Raw genomic sequence first — 20247 nt, 5'->3', positions numbered from 1 at the left:
ACAACCAGAGGTCGATAAAACGTGTTTCCGCTCGGGATCGAACCGAGGACCTTGTGCGTGTTAGGCACATGTGATAACCACTACACCACGGAAACAAGCACACGCTGTCACCCGCTCCTCACCGGTGCAACTAAGTTCGATTCTCTAATGGACAACTCCACAGAGGAAAAAACAGAACAACCTGCGAGTGTGCAGGACGACAGACTATTCTCGTTCTCCTGTTCGCGTCCTACTGCTAATGAAGAAACACGTGTGTGTGTGTGTGTGTGTTGATGTACGGGGGGATATGTATACAACAATAACACTTTATCTTTCTAATCGGATAAGGAAGAATAAACACAACCAGAGGTCCATAAAACGTGTTTCCGCTCGGGATCGAACCGAGGACCTTGTGCGTGTTAGGCACATGTGATAACCACTACACCACGGAAACAAGCACACGCTGTCACCCGCTCCTCACCGGTGCAACTATGTTCGATTCTCTAATGGACAACTCCACAGAGGAAAAAACAGAACAACCTGCGAGTGTGCAGGACGACAGACTATTCTCTTTCTTCTGTTCGCGTCCTACTGCTAATGAAGAAACACGTGTGTGTGTGTGTGTTGATGTACGGGGGGATATGTATACAACAATAACACTTTATCTTACTAATCGGATAAGGAAGAATAAACACAACCAGAGGTCCATAAAACGTGTTTCCGCTCGGGATCGAACCGAGGACCTTGTGCGTGTTAGGCACATGTGACAACCACTACACCACGGAAACAAGCACACGCTGTCACCCGCTCCTCACCGGTGCAACTATGTTCGATTCTCTAATGGACAACTCCACAGAGGAAAAAACAGAACAACCTGCGAGTGCGCAGGACGACAGACTATTCTCTTTCTTCTGTTCGCGTCCTACTGCTAATGAAGAAACACGTGTGTGTGTGTGTGTGTGTTGATGTACGGGGGGATATGTATACAACAATAACACTTTATCTTACTAATCGGATAAGGAAGAATAAACAGAACCAGAGGTCCATAAAACGTGTTTCCGCTCGGGATCGAACCGAGGACCTTGTGCGTGTTAGGCACATGTGACAACCACTACACCACGGAAACAAGCACACACTGTCACCCGCTCCTCACCGGTGCAACTATGTTCGATTCTCTAATGGACAACTCCACAGAGGAAAAAACAGAACAACCTGCGAGTGCGCAGGACGACAGACTATTCTCTTTCTTCTGTTCGCGTCCTACTGCTAATGAAGAAACACGTGTGTGTGTGTGTGTGTGTGTTGATGTACGGGGGGATATGTATACAACAATAACACTTTATCTTACTAATCGGATAAGGAAGAATAAACACAACCAGAGGTCCATAAAACGTGTTTCCGCTCGGGATCGAACCGAGGACCTTGTGCGTGTTAGGCACATGTGATAACCACTACACCACGGAAACAAGCACACGCTGTCACCCGCTCCTCACCGGTGCAACTATGTTCGATTCTCTAATGGACAACTCCACAGAGGAAAAAACAGAACAACCTGCGAGTGTGCAGGACGACAGACTATTCTCTTTCTTCTGTTCGCGTCCTACTGCTAATGAAGAAACACGTGTGTGTGTGTGTGTGTGTGTTGATGTACGGGGGATATGTATACAACAATAACACTTTATCTTACTAATCGGATAAGGAAGAATAAACACAACCAGAAGTCCATAAAACGTGTTTCCGCTCGGGATCGAACCGAGGACCTTGTGCGTGTTAGGCACATGTGATAACCACTACACCACGGAAACAAGCACACGCTGTCACCCGCTCCTCACCGGTGCAACTACGTTCGATTCTCTAATGGACAACTCCACAGAGGAAAAAACAGAACAACCTGCGAGTGTGCAGGACGACAGACTATTCTCGTTCTCCTGTTCGCGTCCTACTGCTAATGAAGAAACACGTGTGTGTGTGTGTGTGTGTTGATGTACGGGGGGATATGTATACAACAACACTTTATCTTTCTAATCGGATAAGGAAGAATAAACACAACCAGAGGTCCATAAAACGTGTTTCCGCTCGGGATCGAACCGAGGACCTTGTGCGTATAAGGCACATGTGATAACCACTACACCACGGAAACAAGCACACGCTGTCACCCGCTCCTCACCGGTGCAACTACGTTCGATTCTCTAATGGACAACTCCACAGAGGAAAAAACAGAACAACCTGCGAGTGTGCAGGACGACAGACTATTCTCGTTCTCCTGTTCGCGTCCTACTGCTAATGAAGAAACACGTGTCTGTGTGTGTGTGTTGATGTACGGGGGGATATGTATACAACAATAACACTTTATCTTACTAATCGGATAAGGAAGAATAAACACAACCAGAGGTCCATAAAACGTGTTTCCGCTCGGGATCGAACCGAGGACCTTGTGCGTGTTAGGCACATGTGATAACCACTACACCACGGAAACAAGCACACGCTGTCACCCGCTCCTCACCGGTGCAACTACGTTCGATTCTCTAATGGACAACTCCACAGAGGAAAAAACAGAACAACCTGCGAGTGTGCAGGACGACAGACTATTCTCGTTCTCCTGTTCGCGTCCTACTGCTAATGAAGAAACACGTGTGTGTGTGTGTGTGTGTGTTGATGTACGGGGGGATATGTATACAACAACACTTTATCTTTCTAATCGGATAAGGAAGAATAAACACAACCAGAGGTCCATAAAACGTGTTTCCGCTCGGGATCGAACCGAGGACCTTGTGCGTGTAAGGCACATGTGATAACCACTACACCACGGAAACAAGCACACGCTGTCACCCGCTCCTCACCGGTGCAACTATGTTCGATTCTCTAATGGACAACTCCACAGAGGAAAAAACAGAACAACCTGCGAGTGTGCAGGACGACAGACTATTCTCGTTCTTCTGTTCGCGTCCTACTGCTAATGAAGAAACACGTGTGTGTGTGTGTGTTGATGTACGGGGGATATGTATACAACAATAACACTTTATCTTACTAATCGGATAAGGAAGAATAAACACAACCAGAGGTCCATAAAACGTGTTTCCGCTCGGGATCGAACCGAGGACCTTGTGCGTGTTAGGCACATGTGATAACCACTACACCACGGAAACAAGCACACGCTGTCACCCGCTCCTCACCGGTGCAACTATGTTCGATTCTCTAATGGACAACTCCACAGAGGAAAAAACAGAACAACCTGCGAGTGTGCAGGACGACAGACTATTCTCTTTCTTCTGTTCGCGTCCTACTGCTAATGAAGAAACACGTGTGTGTGTGTGTGTGTTGATGTACGGGGGGATATGTATACAACAATAACACTTTATCTTACTAATCGGATAAGGAAGAATAAACACAACCAGAGGTCCATAAAACGTGTTTCCGATCGGGATCGAACCGAGGACCTTGTGCGTGTTAGGCACATGTGATAACCACTACACCACGGAAACAAGCACACGCTGTCACCCGCTCCTCACCGGTGCAACTATGTTCGATTCTCTAATGGACAACTCCACAGAGGAAAAAACAGAACAACCTGCGAGTGTGCAGGACGACAGACTATTCTCTTTCTTCTGTTCGCGTCCTACTGCTAATGAAGAAACACGTGTGTGTGTGTGTGTGTGTGTGTGTGTGTGTGTGTGTGTGTTGATGTACGGGGGGATATGTATACAACAATAACACTTTATCTTACTAATCGGATAAGGAAGAATAAACACAACCAGAGGTCCATAAAACGTGTTTCCGCTCGGGATCGAACCGAGGACCTTGTGCGTGTTAGGCACATGTGATAACCACTACACCACGGAAACAAGCACACGCTGTCACCCGCTCCTCACCGGTGCAACTATGTTCGATTCTCTAATGGACAACTCCACAGAGGAAAAAACAGAACAACCTGCGAGTGTGCAGGACGACAGACTATTCTCTTTCTTCTGTTCGCGTCCTACTGCTAATGAAGAAACACGTGTGTGTGTGTGTGTGTGTGTGTGTGTGTGTGTTGATGTACGGGGGGATATGTATACAACAATAACACTTTATCTTACTAATCGGATAAGGAAGAATAAACACAACCAGAGGTCCATAAAACGTGTTTCCGCTCGGGATCGAACCGAGGACCTTGTGCGTGTTAGGCACATGTGATAACCACTACACCACGGAAACAAGCACACGCTGTCACCCGCTCCTCACCGGTGCAACTATGTTCGATTCTCTAATGGACAACTCCACAGAGGAAAAAACAGAACAACCTGCGAGTGTGCAGGACGACAGACTATTCTCTTTCTTCTGTTCGCGTCCTACTGCTAATGAAGAAACACGTGTGTGTGTGTGTGTGTGTGTGTGTGTGTGTGTGTGTGTGTGTGTGTGTGTGTGTGTGTGTGTGTGTGTGTGTGTGTGTGTTGGTGTACGGGGGGATATGTTTACAACAATAACACTTTATCTTACTAATCGGATAAGGAAGAATAAATACAACCAGTGGTCCATAAAATGTGTTTCCGCTCGGGATCGAACCGAGGACCTTGTGCGTGTTAGGCACATGTGATAACCACTACACCACAGAAACAAGCACAAGCTGTCAGCCGCTCCTAACCGGTGCAACTCTGTTGCATTCTCTAAAGGATATCTCCACAGAGGAAAAAACAGAACAACCTGCGAGAGTGCAATACGACAGACTTTTCTCTTTCTTCTCATGTGTGTGTGTGCGTGTTGGTGTTCAGGGGGCGGGGGGGGGGATATGTTTGCAACAATAACACGGATAAGGAAGAATAAACACAACCAGAGGTCCATAAAACGTATTTTTGCTCGGGATCTAACCGAGGACCTTGCTGTGTTAGGCACATATGATAACCACTACACTTTTTGTTTGTTTATTGCACAATATAAAACAAGTAAAGTACATACTGCACACCCCTCGTGTGCGTTCGTATTAATACCCGGGCTTACATAGACCCGTCCACAGACATTCCTCTAACTTCCTTTGAGGATGCGACCGAATGTTGCGCAATCGAAGCAGTTTATTATCGGGGATAGTTTTTGCCGTGGTTTTTCATCACAGAGCTTCTTGTTTCCGATTAATGATAATGTCCACAAAAGCTTCGCCTTCAGGTAGCTGACGAAAGACCTTGCTCTGACGTCTCGTTCAACACGGGCCGTTCGTGCGTTCCAGAAAGCATGAAGTCCTGCCATCGCTATAGGCGACCGGCACTTCGTTAGAGGCGTCACTAGCTATTGTGCTACAGCGCCCCTCGCGGAAAGCGCGCGCAGAGTCATGCTGTAGAGCGGCGAGTCGAATGTGTTGTGTTTGTGCTTACATATGGCTGGAATCTACGCAGAATGTTTTTGACTTGCATGTGTTAGCACGCTAAATAATAATTGGGAAATTTACACGTAAGGGGGGTCTGCAATATGGCTAGCCATATGCTGCACGTGCAGCAAGGTACAGGACTACAGACAATTTTGAGCATCTGGGGTGCAGAGAGTGCATGTTCATGTGAAGCTGGGAACTCGGGATCATGGAAGCACGTCATTGGCGTCCTGCTCTTTTGCAACAAGTAAGTAAAGAACGCATCTGCGCGCGTCCTGAGCATCTTAAGAGGGGATACGACCTTCGGCGACCCCATGTATTCTCTATGGGCGAAACAATGCGATCTTATGCATCTAATACTGAACCGATTTGGACCAAAATGGCCTTGTTCGATAGATTTTCGAATTTCAAACAATTCGCATTGGAGACATTTGCATTTTTTTGCAGAAGTTTTTAAAAACCTTACGAAAGCTGCAAAACATTTTTAAGTTCGGTCTCTGGCTTTTGGACGTTCGTAGCTCGTTTACTATAGCACATATGTGAAATGTAATCAGTAGCATCTACGCGGAATTCTTTCTTGAATATTTACGTGTCCATGTCATGTCTGTCCATGCGTCCAGTTGTTCACAATATTGAAAAAACTTGAGGTATGTACGGCTCCGTGAACTGCCCTGTCTTGCCATCGTACAGTAGCGCCACATTGGCGGTCACAAGAGAACCTCATATCGTTCCGCGGAATGCAGTCACTGTTCTGGCAGCCTATCCCAGAAGGGGTTTCTCCGGCAGCGGAAGCGCCAAACTGAGGCCGTGAAACCTGTCTGGAGATGAAAGTCACTGAAAAGGTTAGCCAGCTGCAGGACTCGGAGCGACATCTGCTGGATTACCGGTCCAGGGCTCTACCAATTGAGCTAAGCTAACACGCCTTCTCAGTGTCTTCCAGGGTGCGTCATCTGAAGGGACAAACCAGCCACTCTCTCTCACTCATCCTCCTTTCAGTCTTACATTTTTGCTCACTCATACACACAAGCATACGACGGGATCGACGCAGGCGGCAACTGTTGAACATTAACATGTTGAACATCAGTTATTTCATTGTCTGGAGAGATCCACGTTGAGTAGGTCGTCGCAAAATAATGGGAAGGCCTCGAGAATAGGGAGAATAGGCGGCATAGACCAGGAAAACTTTGCTACAGATCCTGCCAATGGACTTACACAATATTCGTCTCGCATCGCACGCACGTAAAAAGAACTGTAGGGTTGGGGGAGGTGAGGCACAGTGAGAGCGAGTGGTATTATCATTCGCTCTTCCGATGTGTTGAAATTGAAAGACAGTTTCCTTTCTTTCTTTGTTTTAATGAGGTAATGTCAAACAGTCGAAGACTGGATTGTGGAAAGGCCGAAAAATAAGGAATTCCAAGAGGATGTCTGCGAATTAAATAATTTAAGAATAAAACGTTGAAAAAGAATCCCCGTAGAAATTGACTTTTTAAAATAACTTTTAAAAAAGAAGCTCTTTCTCTATCCACAGCTGTAAGATCAACCCCAGTACACGAGGGATTGTGCCAAAATGTGGCATGTGCTGGACAAGGTCATACAAAGTTATTTTAAATGCATAAAAAGCATTTAGCACATTAATTCCCAATACCTGTCATGAGCACAGCGTTGTGGAACTACCTTATGTATAGCAGATGTAACTTTTCGAATATATATTTTTCATTTCTTGGTGGCTTCTGGCTTTCGATAGTTCGGTCTTCCGAGTTCTCGGCCTCTTTAGTTTTCAGCCTACAGAGTGAAGTATGTAGTCTCACACACAAACATGTCGTTAGATTAATGTCTTAGATCAATATCTCATAAGTGCTCGTAAGTGTCCCAGGCTCGGGCGGGTCCAGGAAAAAATGTTCCCCAAAAAATGTCCCCGCAAGAAATGTTCCTGGAAAAAATGTTCCCTGAAGAAATACTCCCTGGAAAAAAATGTTCCCTGAAGATACGTGCCCTGGAAAAAACGTCACCTGCACAGTATTTTTTACACCCCTATGAGTGTCAAATGAGTGTTAGATAACTCACACCCTTATGAGTGTAAATGTTACACCCCAATGATGGGTGTAACAGGGGTGTCACATATTACACTCAAAAGAAGGGTGCTTATTGGGTGTATTGACCCAAAAAATGGCAGGTTCTGAAAAAAAAAGGCTTGCTCCCAAACTTCACGGAACACTAGTTGCAATGATGTACTGCAACCTGCATTTGCAAGTCTGAGCGTCTTAGCTGCCTAGACTCTTAGGGACATGTTTACAAAAAGAAAGTGCCTGGTGGGTGGTTGCCAGTGAATGACTTGTACCACCCAGTCAATGAATTTTAGAGGAGATGGTGTCGCTCTATACATTTGGCAACCCGAACGTGATTGTCGTAGTGTACAATAAACACATGCAATAACATAGTCATCTCTACTTTTACTTTTTGTTTTCCGCCTAAGTGATCGAAAGTATACGTTATCTAAAGGGAAGTTGGGGTGTTAAAGGGGTTCGGTATTAATTCTCAACAAGTCTATCCTACTTAATTTGTGGAGCTCATTTTTTCTGGTTCGGTTTTCTGGCTTTCCGTCCTGCTGATAGTTCGGTTTTCTGAATTTTTGGGATTCTGATTGTTCGATGTTTTAATTTTTCGGCCTTTTAAGTTTCGGCCTTCTGATATCTTGTCTAGATTTCGAAGGATACATGTATGTTGTAAGGACCAAATTTAGGTTCACTTGCAGATAAGCGCAAAGTAAATAAACTAAAACTGGGTGTCCGGCCATTTCATCGAACGTCGTTTGGTCGAATACCGTTGGATCGGCGCAGTTCGTTGCAAAGCAGTTCAAAGCTCCGTGGACTGCTCTGTAACTTTTGATTCGAGCATGCGGTGCAGGCAATCAGTGTCCTCTGCTTTTCTATTTGTTTGTTTGCTTTGTTCAGCCGAAGAGGGGAAGCCACAGGTTATTTTAAGACCTTTGTCATTTAAGAACAACACAGCTGAACAGAAAAGTGGGAACAATCCGACGAACTACACATATTGAAGAAAGTGGCCTCACGTTGGGAGCAGACGACAGTCTGTGCTTCTTCTGGGCACCCTTCTCATTGCTGGCGGCAAATTTAAAGGGAAAGTTCTGAAATGGGATATCCATATGTGTGCGAAAGCCACTCGAAGTCTGTGGATACTAAGAAGGAAATTTCGCCATGGTACAACAAAACATATTAAATTAACAGCATATAAAGCATTAGTCCCGAGTGGCTCGAGACTAACATCTCCATTTTTTTCTTTTATAAATAAATCAATCAAAACATTAGTTCCACCTTATTTAGCGTATGCATATGCAATCTTGGATCTCTGCACATCCACGCTATCCGAGAAAAAACAAAGAAAGAAGACAAAATGCAAAGGTCTGCTGCACGGGTTATCTTGTCTAGGTTTCGAGGAGCTATTCGGTTAATGTTTGTAGCGACAAACAAATTTAGATTCACTTGCACACAGACGCAAAGTAAATACACTAAAACAGAATAGTCAGTTAAATACAAACATTCTGTCATAAATACAAAATGCGTCCGCAAAATTTTCTAGTGTGAGAACTCAGCGCCAAAGAAAAATGAGCAGGTTTATATAAATAAGCGAGGGCCAACGAAATATAACATTTGGACTCCGCGCTGTTTCCAGAAAGTCAGACAATCTAAGATAGCATAGCACCAAGAAGTCATCAGATGCAGTCCACAGAGGGACAAAAGGGAAGAATTGGCTTTCGTCGCGACCTCCTTCTTTCTTTCCTTCTTTTTCTGTAGCTGAGTTGACCTTGGCAACCCAAACATGACGTGAGATCCCTGCATCTCAATAGTCAAGGAGGTCACAAGTGTTTATGCGACTACACAACCCTGCGGAGGAGTGAGTTATTTGTACTAAGGGTAATGGTTACAGCTTCCTCCAGGCTGAGACACGTATGTTCGTGTGGTGCCATCTACACGCGAAAAAATCGTGAATCGGAGATGCCGCCTCACTCGTATCCCCACTTAAGAGTGCATGAGCACCCTAGCCAGCTTACCTTGTACGTTTGTGTGGACATACGAAACTAGATAACAACAAAATATGCGGGCCAGATAGCAGCTTCACAAAAGCTCGGAGGTTTCACAGCGCTGTTGTTCTCTATTCGCCCTTGTAACAGCTCTAGCTACAGTTCCCCATTGAAATGCGCGCACTTGCCGCCCATCATAACTGCAGCTTTCGCATACTTGCACGCATTACAAGGTTACGCGAAGTGGTTAAGAGGGCATACCAGTCGGGGAGCAACTCCGATTCACGATTTTCCCGATTCTAGATGGCGCCAAGCTCGCCGTCCTTATCACGCCGTTCGCCTCCGACTCACGAAATAATCCCCATTGTGCATGGTTGACCTCGCCAGTTTAAGGCGGCCCGCGCCCTCTGCGCTGTTTGTCGAGTGGTAAAGTGTCGGACTTTGCCACGAAAGGTCCGCAGTTCGATTCGAGACATTCACGTCTTTTTGCTTGTCTCCTATTGCTACATGAGTACTTTATTTTTATTTTTTTGTTCTTATATATTCATGCTACAATTATTGTTTTCACAAGTCACTACCGCCTGTACTGACTGATTATGGAATTTTTAGTTGCTCTTCGTATTGTTTTACTAGTGCATACTTACTGTATGCCGACGTACAAGTGTGATCGGATAGTACGGATGCCGGTATCTCGGAGGCTCTCAATTGGATCTACCAGCGGCTGTAAATTAGGCTATAAACATTGCCTACACACAGCGCTTACAATGCCAGTCTGGAAAATCTGCTCGAAACGGTATTCCTTTTTTTTCTGCACTCGCTTACATAATAATAATAATAATAATAAATAATAATAATAATAATAATAATAATAATAATAATTTTACTCAAGAAAGCAAACTACAAATATAATAAAACAGGCCCGTCTAAGCGGAAAAGCTTGTGGCACTGGGCCTGAAGCAGTCAGCGGCATACAGTTTGACAGTACATGAACATATAAAGGTACTACATCCTATGATAAAGTTGCCGTAGCGCTTTTTTTAGTTTGTACTTCGATTCCAAAGAAAAACTGTCGAAGGGGAGCTCATTAAAGATACGAGGTACATAGCATTGCCTGCGACAAAGTCCATATTTTGTGTGTCAGAAATGCACAACAGGGCAGCATTCGCTAACCGGGGTCCTATATGAGGGGTCCCAAAAATGTTTTTACAACATGGAATTTACCTTGATAATAACTCTATTATTCATGCAAAAATGACATTTTGATATGTATATTTCTGGTAAGTAAGCATTATCAAATATCTGAATTCATTTACAAGGCGTTTGTGCAAAAGACTTTTCAAAATTTCCGTCGTAGAACAGACTTCTTATCATTACCCGCAAACTTGAGTAACATATTTGGAAGGCTCCTTTCCTCCATGTTCTCCCTTCTTTTTCTTTCACCTTATACCCGCTGAGAAAAATTATGTCAGTCGACAACCCCAGTGACAGGGGACTCCCTTTCTTCTGGTGTACGAGTTTGCAAAACCGTACAAAGGAGGTGAAGGGCGATAAAGACACACGGAAACCAACCAAAAAAGATATGGGAAGGTCGAGCGGCAAGGCCTTGCAGCGGGAGTCGCGATATTCCCAACAGAATCTTTTTTTTTTTTCCTGAACGCCAAGAGGAACGATTCCACAAAAAATAAAAGGACACTTTATAGAAAAATAATAACTATGGTCACCTGACAACATAACAGGTTCTTGTTTGAGTGTGGCAAAAAAGTACAGTTCGGCCTCCTTATTATGTGGGACAGGATAATATATGCCTTCTTTTCTTTTTTAGAATAATTTCTGAAGCGTAAATTTTTACTCCAGATTTCATTGTGTTGGATGCTGAGGTCTCAGTTAATTCAATCTAAACTTGAAAACGTGAAATTCGGTCGTGGAAAAGCTGAAGAACTGGACACCATCTGAGCCAAATTTATGCGTATTTTAGGAAAATCACTATTCTTGAAGGGCAACACAGATGCAATTACAAAATTGGGGTTTCCAGAGATGAATATGAGCGCTAGTTGCCAAATGAAGGAATGATCACGGAGAAGTCGTTTCATATAATCAAAGCTCGCCCGAGATGCCAGATTTTCATCCCGGGAAAAAATGTCCCCAGGAAGAACCGTCCCCAGAGAAAAATGCCCCCGGAGAAATCGTTTACGCAAGAACGAAAGCCGTTTCATCGAACGCGGGACATTTGGTCGAAAGTCATTTGAGCGAACACCGTTTGATCGAAACGGCAGCGGTCGTTTGATTGAGTTTTTTATTGCTTCGTTTGGAGCAGATGCATACTATAAACAAGATTGATCTAAAGTTTTATATGGCTGTTAATACAATATCTGTATTTTATACTGTGGCGAAATTTCCTTCTTAACATTTATACTTCGAGTGCCTTTCGTGCACATATCACTATCCCATTCCGGATCCCAGCAATGAAAAGGGTGCCCAAAAGAAGCACAGACTATTGGCTGCTCCCAACTTGACATTTTCTTCGATATGTGTCCTACAGCTACGGGGTATACTTCCGCATTGTTCTATTCAATTCAATTCAATTTTATTCAATTTTATTTCCTTTCGGGTGGGGGAGAGTAAAAAGCTAGAAGGCTATGCTGTTCGTGAATGACCAATGAAACCTTCATGCAAATGACCAGTGGTCTCCCCTCTTTAGCTGCAAAAAAAAAAGAAAAGCAAGAAACAAACAAAAAAGGAGAATACACTGATTGCCTCATGCTCCGTATGTTCGAATCAAAAGTTACAGAAAAAGAGGTGCTAAGGACACGCTGCGAGCTTCGAACTCCCTTCGAAAAAACGTCTTTCGAACAGATGGCGTCGATCAACCGGCTTTCGACCGAACGGCTTGCGACTAAGCGGTCTTCGATCAAACGCCTTCTCCAAACAGCTTAAGATTTCGGAATAACTCCTTGAACTCCATCTTTATGTATAAATGTACAAGATAAAATGAAAGGAACTTGACGCGCGACGAGGTCTCGGAGCTCGATTTCCGTCTCATAACGCTCTGATTATTACTCGGAAACTTCAGTACTATATTTTTAGACACTCCTTGGTTTTCACAGGGTACTTCACATTACACCAGACCTTTCGTTCAGCGTAGACACTAGTTCAGCGGAGAATCCCCAGTGCCCTGGAGTTTCTCCTTATCTTCCTTAGAAGGCCTCCCTTTGTGCGCCGTGCAAAGACAGACGGGTACAGGTTTTGGGTCATCCAACGTGCAACTAGCAAGGATTGTCGAAAGATGGAAAATCCAAAGAACCGGTCTCGAAAAATTGGCCGTATCTCAAAATAAGGTGATCGAAGTCCCCGTTGCAAAATAAACTACTGTAAATAAATGTTATCTGGCTGTTTCTGCGCGGAAACTGCCAAAGCACACTTAGACTAACCTGAACATGAAAATGCAAACACCGAACTTTTACTAACCTAATAATCAACTAACTATCGTGCTGTTCCGTCGCGTCCGTTTCATTTATCTCCTATTTCTCAATTTTATTTATTTATTTATTTATTTTATGTATTTTTAGAATAGCAAGCCGACGTCCCGTTTGGCTGACCTTTAGCCGTTTTTTTCCCTTTTCGTCTAATAAATATATCCCCCTCCCCCGTGGGATGACGCCGAAATAAATCATGTAAAAATAAAACGTTCAAAAATAAATCTCCCAAATATCAAATTTGCAAAATAAACTCTTCAATATAAATCATGAGAAAATCCACGCTGTCGAAATAAACTCCGAAAAATAAACTTTGAAGAATAAACGCTTCGGAATAAATCTTTTAACATCCATCGTCCCTGATTGGTGGACAGCCGACAGCTCTACGTCCGCCGCGGAAAATAGTACCCTCCTCGCGCTTGGGGCTAGCCAGGGCTATAACTATGGTGGCTAGAATATGTACCTGGTGTGACGTTCGCGGGCGCAGGCGCGAGCTGTCCCCGGAAGAAACCGACAGATGGCGCTGCACGGAGTAGCGATGCCAGTTCGCAGCAGCTTCGCTGTACATGAAAACCAGGGTGGGGTTTGGAATAAAACGAGAACACGGACTATAATGGGTTTGTACATCCCATTTTAAATGGCATAGTCTGTTTCGTGAATTATGTACTCCCACTGACTGAAATTAAGCATATTAGAATATCACGTTAGTTTCATTGCTCACAGTTTCAAAGCGCCTTTTCTTTTCAGTTTGTCGTCAAGCTATATTAGATGGCATTTTAGCCACCAAAAATTCACTAGAAAGACATCGTCATACTACAGGTACTTTTATTCTGGAAACGCTTCCACTTCGTCAGGCAAACCCATAAAAAAAGCAACACAGCTGAGCAAGAATGCTAACGTATGTACATGAATCTCGGGAAGTGTACCTTCACAAACTAAAATCCATGAAGAAGAAATACAAGTGAACATTGCAAAGCACTGGGCACAAAGACAAAGAAGATAGCTTATAAAAGGCGGCTTTGTTTAGATAACCTCAGCCTTGCCCTCTTTTCCTTCCGCGTTTGATTTACACCTTTTGGATAGAAGTGCAGCCTCGTTATGATATAGAACTTTGTTATTTTCTGAGTTAGCGACACTTGATGAATCTCGCATCCCGCTGCTGGAATGCGCCCCCTTATACAATTGAGCACATCCAGTACACTCTCAGAGTTTAGCTCATGCAAACTAAAGACATTAGTGAAAGCCCCTTCGAGATACTCGGTAGCACCCCGATTCGTCCAAATGTTTATCTCGTCCAAGTATTCACAACGTCCAAGTACTCAGCACGTCCGAAAGAAATTGGACATAGTGGGCATTGGACGAACTGAACCAAAGGGGGGAAAACTTGACCAACCCGTCCAAATAACCGTACCGTCCAAACGCTTGTTTCGTCCGAAAAGGGAGGGGGATCTCCGAATGCGAGTGAACAATTGCTTCGTTTAGGATTGAAGGTGGGATTTAAACATTCCCACTGAAAGATGTTGTACACCGAGTAAAACGAGAAACAAATGCTCAGCCTTCTCCGTTTAGTTTTTTTTTTCTTTTTTTTTCATTTGAACAACTAACTTATTAGTTAGCATGGCCCAGCAAGTGGGACATGCGCTGCAGGTATGCCTTGATGACATGAGCAAACCGCTCTGTTACGTCTGTGAAGGGTGCTTCGTTTCCCAGCATCATTTCCCCTGAGCTGTATTTTCCGTACGCCCATGAGAAGGAAGAGCGAGCCTCTTGTATCGTCGCGTTGTTCGCCACGAAATTGCCTCGTCTCCTGCTTGGCGAAGCCCCGTTCAACAGCAGCCGAATGCGTACCTGCAAATGACGGTAAGAAGCATGAATACAAAGATAGCAAGCGAGGAAGTATATATGCTATATTCTATTAATTATCATGATGATATTCCCTGATTATGCGAATTTGTTGCTTACCTGGTTGTGCTTTACATTGTGTATGGTTGACTCAAATTCGACGAGGAACTTCGAAAACGTCATGTGGGGTTGGCTCTTGAATTTCATGCGCAGCTAATTGTGCCACCCTTCGGCGTGATTGTTTGTGCGGAGATCGTCCTCATCCACAAACTAATTCCAGAGATGAACGTTGGTAAGCCACTGCCGCTCGAAGTAGTCTACGTAACGGCAAAGGGCCACAAGTTTCCTTTCGGATCCCTAGATGTTTCCAAGGAAGATCACTGACATTGGGAAACGCGGTACTTAGCGAGAACACAGTTATAGAAAACAACACATCGTTAACTGGATGGTCACTGTAGGTCAGCGGTCCTGTGAGCGGGATTTTGTTTTCTGTGATTCCCCGTTTGATCGATAATCCATTTGCTTTCATGAATACAGTCACCAGCCATTCGCCCAGTGTCAAAATGGCCTGTGCTTTCATGAATGCAGCAGGGCAGTCGCCTGCCGAAAGGAGCAGAGCCTTAGGCAGTCGTCTGCCGAAAGGAGCAGAGCCTTTGGGAATTCCCCCATTTGGACGAAATGGGCTATTGGACGGTACGGGTATTGGACACGCTGGGCAAGTTTCTCCTCGCCTGTTCATTTCGTCCAAGTGTCCAGTACGTCCGATTTTTTTCGGACGAATTAAATATTTGGACGTTGTGAGTACTTGGACGAAATAAACGTTAGGACGAAATGGGGCGTAACCGAGATACTCGATGAGTTTGTAAAACCTTTCTGTAACATATAAAAGGCCTCCACGGTCAATGGCTTGCGTGAAGCTGGAAGGATGGAGGAGGTCCCTTACAGGAGAATCCTTCAAACAAGAAGCAGAACATTACGCACAGTTAAGAGTGGCAAGAGATTTCCTTGCTGTATACCCTGCAACATAGTATATCAAGCGCGAGTCACTCTTCTGTTGAACACAGGACATCTGGTCAGAGTCCATCCTTTGTTGCACACAGTCCAAGTCTCCGGCATCCATGAGAGCATCCAGGTCTCCAGTTGATGAAGCTCCTTCTGCGGTGCTTAGAAGGGATGACACAATCCCCTCTGAAACTGCACATCCAACAGGAGATTTTGCCAAGTTATAAAAACTGAAACAGTTTGTTGCTACTAAAAACTGTGTTGGTGTTGGATGATCATTCGGTCCAAATGTCTGTCTGATGATGCCAAAAACACGTTCCAAACTGTCCTGGCTGAGTCTTACGGTCATCAGATAGCGATAGCCATGAGATGATAAGTATTCCAGAAGGCTTGTAGTGCTCTTGAGGGTGACTCTCAGTCCTTCCGCAGTACTCTTGCTCAGGAACCCGCCACTTTTTGCATGTTGCTCCCAGACGTTCAAGAAGCTCAGGAACTCCTCTATGTAAGCTGCCTCCGAAGAGCGGAATCTAAGAAAACAAGAAAACAAAGAGGGTTATTAGTATATTCTTGCTCCTATGGCAGTGAAAGCAAGTTGACAATAATAATAAAGAACAAGATCCTGAATGCCAAGCCTTCTTGAGACATCTCATTTGCAATGGGAATTTACCTCAGCGCATCACTACTGCACCTTGACGTCATGACCTTGATGAGTCTGTTAACGCGCTTGATAAAGTTCTCTGTGGCTTCACAGCTGCCATACTGTTTTTCAATAGTTTGCCTGTACAGAGCAAGGCCCCGCAGCACCTCTTCCCTGAACAAGCGAAAAGCCAAGTTTACCCGCATCTTTTCAAATGCATTTGGGAATAGCACTGAGTGTGAAACATGAGGCATTGCCCTCAGTGTCAGAACGTTGGAATCGGCCTTCCAGGCAGCCTGGATGTGCTCTTTAATTACCTGTGTGCAAGACCCAAGCGCCCAAAACAGAGAATGAAAACAATGCTTCACTCCATATGGCGACAAAGTAATAATGGTCGGGAGAACCCTAAGCTTTTGTGGAGACAGAAGAGAGCATACCCTTCCATGTGGGGTATCAAAACCACACTTGAGCAGCATGTTTCGCAGACACAAAATAAATGAACCTGTTCAAGTCGACGGGGTGAGGAGCGCAGCACTTGATGTCGCTGGATGTAGCCTGCGAGGAATTAACACCAGGTTAATTTCAGAGCCGCCCTAGAGTATCACGCAAACGTACCTTAATGCCGAATCGTTTCCACATGCTCCGATTCCAGGCTGCCCCGTCACAACAGAGATAGTCAACCTTGAGGCCTGCCTGCTCACACTGTAGGATAGCATCAATAATTATCTTCGATAGGATATTTTCCTTCACATTTCCTGATGATGCAAAGACTCCTGTAATAATGATTAGAAAGGGGGTATGATCCCTTGTGGCTCAAATGTGTAAAACCATTATCAGGTGTCATCACTCACCGACTATCTGTGTCCACTTCCCTGAAAATGGTTGGAAAAGCAGTACTAAACCGTGGTCAGCTGGAACAGCTTTGTCCTTTTCAGTTGTGAACTGACCCAGGTCAACAAAACCATCCAGTTTTCCTGATAACGTCACAGTGATGTTCTCGGACAGCTTCATTTCATCCAAAACGATCCCACCATGGCATTCAAATTCCTGCATTGTGGCAGTCTTTTTTGCAAGGGCAGAGAATAAGTTTGGGTTGAACCCAAATCCACTTTTATAGTTTTTCAAGTAGCTACGCAGTGTTCTGGGGCTAGGAAGGCACAGGATTTTATGTCGTCGAAGGTGCTCGTATAATCTAGGACTCTTCATCCTGGAGCAAAAAATGAGAAATGAAAACGAAGATCGCTAATTGTTCTACTCCTGACGCTATAATAAAACATGGAAACGATGTGGAACATGGAAACAACTTTTCCTCTTGCTTTGCACCTTTGTGTGAACAGCAACTTTCTTGCATACTTGCAATGAAGACACGCACTTCCTGTAAGCAATGGCAACGTGTAATTTAACGTGCCTTATATGTGGCAGAGGAACATCTTAGTGGCAGGTGAATCTTACCTTTTTCTCCAACAATCCGGCTGCATTTCTTGCTGATTGCTTGACCGTCTCTGACACTCACAATGGTTGAGTTGTTGACATTGACAGGGACAAACTCATCTACTGCACCGCATCCAATGCAAAGCGTTAGTTCATGTGTCGTGTTGAGAAGACTCTGCAGCTCTTCTATGGTCTGTATGTCACAATAGTCATGAAGCTTCCCTTTCATATACCTCGCGCACTGTATAGTCTTCTCAGGAGAGCTTGTCTTGATGATCAGGAGCTTCTCGGTTAGAAGATCGTTACCTGCTTTGTTCAACACGGAGGTGGAGAGCACAGTGGTTTCGCCAAAATTGTGTCGCATCCATACATCAGATGGAAGTTTTAATGCAGCTACGTCAACGTTCACTGACGTTCGGTTACTTGTTTCGTCAGGCACATCCGTTTCATCGTAGTTCTCTCTGTTCAAAAGCACTGAGGGCACAGCGGCGACGTCAACAGTGTTATCGGTGCGTTGCCTTTTGCAGGGCTGTTGTTTATCACAGCCCTCTGAGTTGCGTTCCTTACGCTTTTGTGGAAGCTTCTTAGAGAGGTAGGAGGGACAATTTGGAAAACTCGTTGGCACGGCATCTGGTTTGAGCCGGAGACGTTCCCTCCCCATTTGCACAACTTCTCCGTAATGGCATTACAAAGTCATTACTTTACCATTATTGGCATACATGTTCCCGAGTTTGGGGGAGGCACAAGGGACACACAAGTTGACGAAACTTGCCTTCCCCGAAATTCGAGGAAAAAAATTTATGCTTACAATGTATCAACAGTTAGCTTGTACTCTTCTATTTGTCTGTTCTACATGTCATGCTAGTGTGCCTCGTATGACGTATCGTTCCACAATGTAGAGACGAAGGAGACACAATGTATCACGATAACAGGAAGTTTGTCAGGAGGATGGGGCCCGCAAACAATGATTCTCCAGGGCTACAAACCGTTGACCTAACAACGTTTGTTTGTGAGTGCCCTGCCTAACGCAACTGGCTCATAGAAGGGAATTTGCGTTCCACGTGCCGATTGAATGCGTCACATTTCATAGTGCCGTTGGAATTCTTTTCACTCGCCAGTCCCCCAACTCTCTTTCTGCCAAGTGCCAACACAGAACACACACTCGATTCTTTTGTAAAAAGTAATGAGTAATGTCATTAAAATTACAGCCCAAATGTAATTAAATTACATTACAAATTACCAAATGTCAAAAGTAATGCGTTACATTACAAATTACCAGAGAAAGTAATTCATTACTGTAATTTCATTACAGTAATGCTATTACTACCCAGGTATGATCAAGTGTGCGTGTTCTGTATTCATACGCGCATCGTCGTCATCACTTTTAAGCTGGATATTTCGAAATCCTAAGTTGTTATGTAATTGATAGCAATACAAACATGAATAAGAAACATCATAATAGCATGTTTCGCCGAAAAGAACATCGTGTCGAGGGACCGAGCCGGCGTGTTTCGCTGCGACCGGCGCGCACCCATGCGGGACGCCTGAGAACAGCGTCGGGAGGGCGTCCGCTGTTTAGTACGAGGAAGCCTTGGCAATCGCGCTTGTGCGGCGGCTCTTCGTTCGCTGGGGTTTGTTTAGGCAGCGAGAATGCCAAGTCACAACAACTGCTGCATAGTCGGGTGCAACGCGACCTACGCCAATTCTCCGGGTATCAGACTTTACATTTTTCCATGGAAAACCTACGAGAAGGACCGACGTGCAACTTGGATCCAACTTGTTCGCCGAGAGACGTGAGTTGTGTAACCGACGTAGTTCACTGGGGGGGTTGCTGACTTGTAATAGCTTGTAATTGCTAACTTTTCCATTCTGCAGGAGCACTGGCAAGTTGTGGGAGCCGACAAAGCACTCAAGGTACAGGGTGTCGAACCGCAAAAAATACGGGTTCGGTTCGGGTTCGCATTGTTTTGATTTCGTTCCGGTTCAGTTCCGGTTCGGCCACGCCAAAACTCGAACCGGTTCGCAAACCGGTTCGCAGCCCCGAACCGGTTCGCGAACCGGTTCAACGCTTCCGTTTTATATGTTCCATAAAACTGATTTTATCAGGAAATGCGTGGCTAATAGCTTACTGCTGTTGTCTGCATTGACGTCTCTAGCGGTGATGTAGCCCTTTAGCGAGAGAAATGAGAAATGGATGAACACTTATTGCAAATAGAGTCCACGCTGTTGAAGCGATGTAGTCCTGCTACTTTCTGTTTCCAGAATCTCTTTTTTCACACGCACAGTGCCAGCAAGATACACTTAAAGGAAGCCTAATAAGATGGACAGCGTAACATAGACGACAGTACTTGCCGGCACACTGCCTTCGCAGCGTGAATCGATCTGAAACCGTACTGAAGCATGTCGAAAATAAGCCTCTGTCCGAGCTCACAGCAGTGTACTAGTTAATCCACAACACAAAGGCGATGTGTCGCGCTACCAATGCGCTACCCAACTGTGCTACCAATAAACA

At 44.7% G+C, this 20247-nt stretch overlaps 1 protein-coding gene and 14 non-coding genes across 15 annotated transcripts; all 15 read right to left on the bottom strand.

Annotated features, from left to right (window-relative positions):
- Positions 1-22: 22 nt before the first annotated feature.
- Trnav-aac (transfer RNA valine (anticodon AAC)) lies at positions 23-95 on the bottom strand. Its single transcript has one exon. It is a non-coding gene; the product is annotated as a tRNA-Val (tRNA).
- A 265-nt stretch (positions 96-360) lies between these two features.
- Positions 361-433, bottom strand: Trnav-aac (transfer RNA valine (anticodon AAC)). The gene has a single exon. It is a non-coding gene; the product is annotated as a tRNA-Val (tRNA).
- A 261-nt stretch (positions 434-694) lies between these two features.
- On the bottom strand, positions 695-767 carry Trnav-aac (transfer RNA valine (anticodon AAC)). The gene has a single exon. It is a non-coding gene; the product is annotated as a tRNA-Val (tRNA).
- A 265-nt stretch (positions 768-1032) lies between these two features.
- On the bottom strand, positions 1033-1105 carry Trnav-aac (transfer RNA valine (anticodon AAC)). Its single transcript has one exon. It is a non-coding gene; the product is annotated as a tRNA-Val (tRNA).
- Positions 1106-1372: 267 nt separating this feature from the next.
- Trnav-aac (transfer RNA valine (anticodon AAC)) lies at positions 1373-1445 on the bottom strand. Its single transcript has one exon. It is a non-coding gene; the product is annotated as a tRNA-Val (tRNA).
- Positions 1446-1711: 266 nt separating this feature from the next.
- Positions 1712-1784, bottom strand: Trnav-aac (transfer RNA valine (anticodon AAC)). The gene has a single exon. It is a non-coding gene; the product is annotated as a tRNA-Val (tRNA).
- Positions 1785-2046: 262 nt separating this feature from the next.
- Trnai-uau (transfer RNA isoleucine (anticodon UAU)) lies at positions 2047-2119 on the bottom strand. Its single transcript has one exon. It is a non-coding gene; the product is annotated as a tRNA-Ile (tRNA).
- Positions 2120-2382: 263 nt separating this feature from the next.
- On the bottom strand, positions 2383-2455 carry Trnav-aac (transfer RNA valine (anticodon AAC)). Its single transcript has one exon. It is a non-coding gene; the product is annotated as a tRNA-Val (tRNA).
- A 264-nt stretch (positions 2456-2719) lies between these two features.
- Positions 2720-2792, bottom strand: Trnav-uac (transfer RNA valine (anticodon UAC)). Its single transcript has one exon. It is a non-coding gene; the product is annotated as a tRNA-Val (tRNA).
- A 260-nt stretch (positions 2793-3052) lies between these two features.
- Trnav-aac (transfer RNA valine (anticodon AAC)) lies at positions 3053-3125 on the bottom strand. The gene has a single exon. It is a non-coding gene; the product is annotated as a tRNA-Val (tRNA).
- Positions 3126-3388: 263 nt separating this feature from the next.
- Positions 3389-3461, bottom strand: Trnav-aac (transfer RNA valine (anticodon AAC)). The gene has a single exon. It is a non-coding gene; the product is annotated as a tRNA-Val (tRNA).
- A 287-nt stretch (positions 3462-3748) lies between these two features.
- Trnav-aac (transfer RNA valine (anticodon AAC)) lies at positions 3749-3821 on the bottom strand. Its single transcript has one exon. It is a non-coding gene; the product is annotated as a tRNA-Val (tRNA).
- A 279-nt stretch (positions 3822-4100) lies between these two features.
- On the bottom strand, positions 4101-4173 carry Trnav-aac (transfer RNA valine (anticodon AAC)). The gene has a single exon. It is a non-coding gene; the product is annotated as a tRNA-Val (tRNA).
- Positions 4174-4500: 327 nt separating this feature from the next.
- Positions 4501-4573, bottom strand: Trnav-aac (transfer RNA valine (anticodon AAC)). Its single transcript has one exon. It is a non-coding gene; the product is annotated as a tRNA-Val (tRNA).
- Positions 4574-15559: 10986 nt separating this feature from the next.
- Positions 15560-16943, bottom strand: LOC135387947 (uncharacterized). Its single transcript, XM_064617189.1, has 3 exons — positions 16920-16943; positions 16807-16859; positions 15560-16194 (listed from the first exon to the last, which is right to left on the bottom strand). The coding sequence occupies exons 1-3, from the start codon at positions 16941-16943 to the stop codon at positions 15639-15641; spliced, it is 633 nt and encodes a 210-aa protein (XP_064473259.1). The 3' UTR covers positions 15560-15638.
- Between the last annotated feature and the right edge of the window lie 3304 nt (positions 16944-20247).

This window comes from Ornithodoros turicata, chromosome 1 (genome assembly GCF_037126465.1).
Source record: "Ornithodoros turicata isolate Travis chromosome 1, ASM3712646v1, whole genome shotgun sequence".
Classification (NCBI taxonomy): domain Eukaryota; kingdom Metazoa; phylum Arthropoda; class Arachnida; order Ixodida; family Argasidae; genus Ornithodoros; species Ornithodoros turicata.
This window is presented reverse-complemented; position numbering and strand designations above follow the sequence as displayed.